Source organism: Orycteropus afer, unplaced genomic scaffold (assembly GCF_000298275.1).
Source record: "Orycteropus afer afer isolate SDZICR_OR568_19922 unplaced genomic scaffold, OryAfe1.0 scaffold00017, whole genome shotgun sequence".
In the NCBI taxonomy this organism is placed as follows: Eukaryota; Metazoa; Chordata; class Mammalia; order Tubulidentata; family Orycteropodidae; genus Orycteropus; species Orycteropus afer.
Window position 1 is genome coordinate 14,496,803 of NW_006921604.1, and position 3,762 is coordinate 14,500,564.

At 36.5% G+C, this 3,762-nt stretch overlaps 1 protein-coding gene across 1 annotated transcript in view; it reads left to right on the forward strand.

Moving 5' to 3' along the window:
- Nucleotides 1-3,762, forward strand: part of IL1R1 (interleukin 1 receptor type 1) — a 35,140-nt gene that overhangs the window by 29,993 nt on the left and 1,385 nt on the right. The window contains 2 exon segments of the mRNA XM_007959541.1: nt 2,396-2,539; nt 3,281-3,448. Of these exon segments, the coding sequence (XP_007957732.1) occupies nt 2,396-2,539; nt 3,281-3,448 (312 nt within the window).

The window sequence follows — 3,762 nt, forward strand, 5'->3', positions numbered from 1 at the left end:
TATCCAGGATCTCCAGATTTGATCCTTTCCTGAGTGGTTGGCATTGGTAGCCAGGCACCATCCAGTTCTTCTGGTCTCGAGGGCCATCGTGTCCTAGGGCTGATTGCTTCCAAATACCCTTGTTTACTTTGCATTCTTCTTCACTTCTGATGATAGGAGACCATTATCTGCATCTTAGATGGCCGCCTGAAAGCTATTAAGACCTCAGTCCCTACTCACCAATGTAGGATGAGGAACAAGCCTTTTAAGTATTTTGTTGAGCCAATTGAGTCTTGTGTTCCCCAGTACTATGGTCCTGAGATGGTAGATCCATTGGATCTCTCTCCCACAGTGTCTGGGTGTCTAAGGGATTATTCTATGTCTGTCTTCTGTTGTTTCTGAAAGGATTGCAGATATTTTGTATCACTGGTATCTGTGCAAGATTAGCCTCCACTGAATCTATACTTAGAGTATACTCCTGTTCACTAACCCCCATCTGATCCTCTCAGGTATTTATGTGTTTATCTGTAGCCTGGTGTTTGGTGTTAATGGTAAAACAGTATTGTGGGCACACTGGTTGGTATTAGCATCTGTTGTCTATCTCCTGTTTGCATAATTTAGTGTTCTCCCTTTCCTAATGTTATCATGGTGGTCACAGACTCTTTCCATACTTCCCTCCCCTTACCCACGTCAGTGTGTAGGCCCCAACTAGCCCCAAATTAATCCCTCCCTTTCCCTCCCCACCCCAGTAACCTACAAAGTGAGTTCCCTTCCCCAAGCAAACCTTTCTTTGTCTTTTTACAGTAATGGGCTCATACAGTACTTGTCCTTCTGCGACTGACTTATTTCACTCAGCATAATGTCCTCCAGGTTCATCCATGTTGTGAGATGATTCGCATATCCTTCATTGTTCTTTAATGTAGCATAGTATTCCATTGTGTGAATGCACCATAATTTGGTTATTCATTCATTCACTGATGAGCGTTTAGGTTGTTTCCATCTCTTTGCTATAGTGAATTGTGCTGCAGTGAACATAGCTGTGCATATGTCTGTTCGTGTGTTGCCTCTCACCTCTTTAGGATATATTCCCAGTAATGGAATTGCTGGGTCAAATGGTATTTGTTTTCAATTTTTTAAGGAAACGCCATACTGTATGCCAGAATGGTTATACCATTTTACAATCCCAACCAGCAGTGCACAAGACTTCCAATCTCTCGGCAACCTCACCAGCCAGTAATTTGTTACTTTCTGCCCTGTTGAACTTTGCTATTATTGCTGGGGTGAGATGATATCTCATCGTTGTTTTGATTTGCATCTCTCTGATGACTATTGATCACGAGCAATTGCTCATGTGTTTGTTGGCTGCCAGCATACTGTCTTTGGTGAAGTATCTGTTCAAGTCTTTTGCCCATTTATGAATTGGGTTGTTTGTCTTTTTGGTGTTGAGGTGTTGAAGTTTTCTATAGATTTTGGAGATAAGTCCTTTATCAGATATATCACAATTTTGCTTAAAGCTACAAGAATTGTAAATTACTATCAATTTACTATCAGTTGGGTCAAAATGGAATATCTTGATTTCTATTTCATACCAAAATCGATTCCAGATGGATCAAATCTCTAAATTAGAAAAGTAAAATAATAAAGCTTTTAGGTTTTCTATTCTGCATGCTTACATGGTTCCAGACATTTAGAAGACACTTTGTTCTTCCTTCTATTTTCTTTCGTCTCCTCCTCCTTCCTTTTTCTCCTTTACCCCTGGTTATATGGAGATGCCAGGAGACTGTGGAAATGTGAAACATCCCATGTGGTGTCCCTAAACCCCCCTTATGTCCTTTGCATTAGCCTCAGCTTTCACCACCTGACTCTCCTACTACTGAGAATTTTTATAGGTTTTTGAGTGAATTTGACTCTTATTTGTTTTACTATAGAGTGCTCTATCCATAGTCTTTGATATTTTTCTATGTATTATACATTATGCTACATAGATGGAAATTTGATAGAACATACCTTAATTTTATATAGTATCCATGCTAGATTGCTTTGTACATTGTTGTTGTTGTTGTTGTTATGTGCCGTCGAGTCAAACCCGACTCATAGCGACCCCTCCTTGGGTTTCCGAGGCAGTATCACTACGGAAGTAGAATTGCCCAACCTTCCTTCCGAGAAGTGGCTGGTGGGTTTGAACCGCCAGCCATCTGGTTAGCAGGCAAGTGTCTTAGCCACTATGCTACCAGAACTCCCATTATTAAGTGGGAATAATGAAAGGGCTATACTGTCTGAACATAGACCAATTCCAAATATGGTTTTTCTGAGATGGAGATGTTTAATTATCTATGCTCAAACTTTTAATTCTTTAGTGCCTATATATATATATATATTTTTTTTTTTTTCTCTCTCTCTCTCTTTTCTGCTGTAGTCCATGATTGCCAGAACCACGTGATTGGGATATTTGTCATGTTGACAGCAGTAATTACGTGCTCCATTTTCATCTATAAAATCTTCAAGGTTGACATTGTGCTTTGGTACAGGGATTATTGCTATGCTTTTCTCTCAGAAAAAGGTATAATTTTGCATTTTATGCAACATTTTCTTGTTAGAGATAGGGAAAAGTTAAGAGATGTGGAAGATGATGAAGAGGATTTTTATTTAAGTATTAAAGTGAAATGTGGCATAGACTAGGATAGCAGTTATTCTTATATATAATTATAGTTTCATAATTAGTACAAAACTGCTCTTTTTGAAGTTGTACAAATATTGATCATGGAGTATTTCTCCCATATTATCCTGATAACATGTATGAAAATCTTATAACAAATGAACATCACAATGATGTACAAAAGGATAAGAATATTCTTCTTAGTTCTAAGTGAAATGTTCAGCTTCTGTGGATGACTATTTGAGCTGATGTGTAAAAGAAAAAAACTTCTTAAATTTTAAATAAGGGGAGACAAAAGACCATTAGTAAATATAGGGGGTGGAGCTAGGAAGAAACTTGTGGAATTTTGGTTCTAGAGAGAATGATTAAAAAAGATAATCATTAGGAAAATGAGCAAAATATAAAATCTAGAGTTATGACATTTAGGGAAGGAGACACTAACAGAGATAAGGATAGTTCCATAATGAGAAGTAAAGACATCTAATACAATATAAAAACAACTTTGTAGTAAAAGACAATAATTAGAAATCTTATAAGAGATTAACATTTTAACAAGGTGTTATACTTTCGGTATTGAAATGCATATTTGTGATATTGACTTTGTCAAATCTTTTATTTTTCAAATATATCCTATTTTCCCTTTAGCTTCAGATGGAAAAATCTATGATGCTTATATATTGTATCCAAAGACCATTGCAGAAGGATCCACTTCTAACTCAGATATTTTTGTGTTTAAAATCTTGCCTGAAGTCTTGGAAAAACAATGTGGCTATAGCCTGTTCATTTATGGAAGGAATGATTATGTTGGGGAAGGTATGTACATAATGGGAAAAAGTAAGGAGTTAATTGTTGTAAAACTAATTCAGTGACTAAAGTTGGGTTCTATCTTTCTAGAAGACTATGGCATATTTGTACATATTTGTTAATTTTAAGAACCTCTTTGATGGTGTATGGTGATGATTTCCACATTTTTTGAATGTTAAATACTCACTTCTGTCATATATCATTGAAGCATTAACTAACTGTATTTAATTTTGAAAAACTTAAAGTAGTTAGAACAAATAGTTACTTCACAACTGCTATTACTAATGAGTTGATTCCAACTCATGTGGCCCCATGTGTGCAGA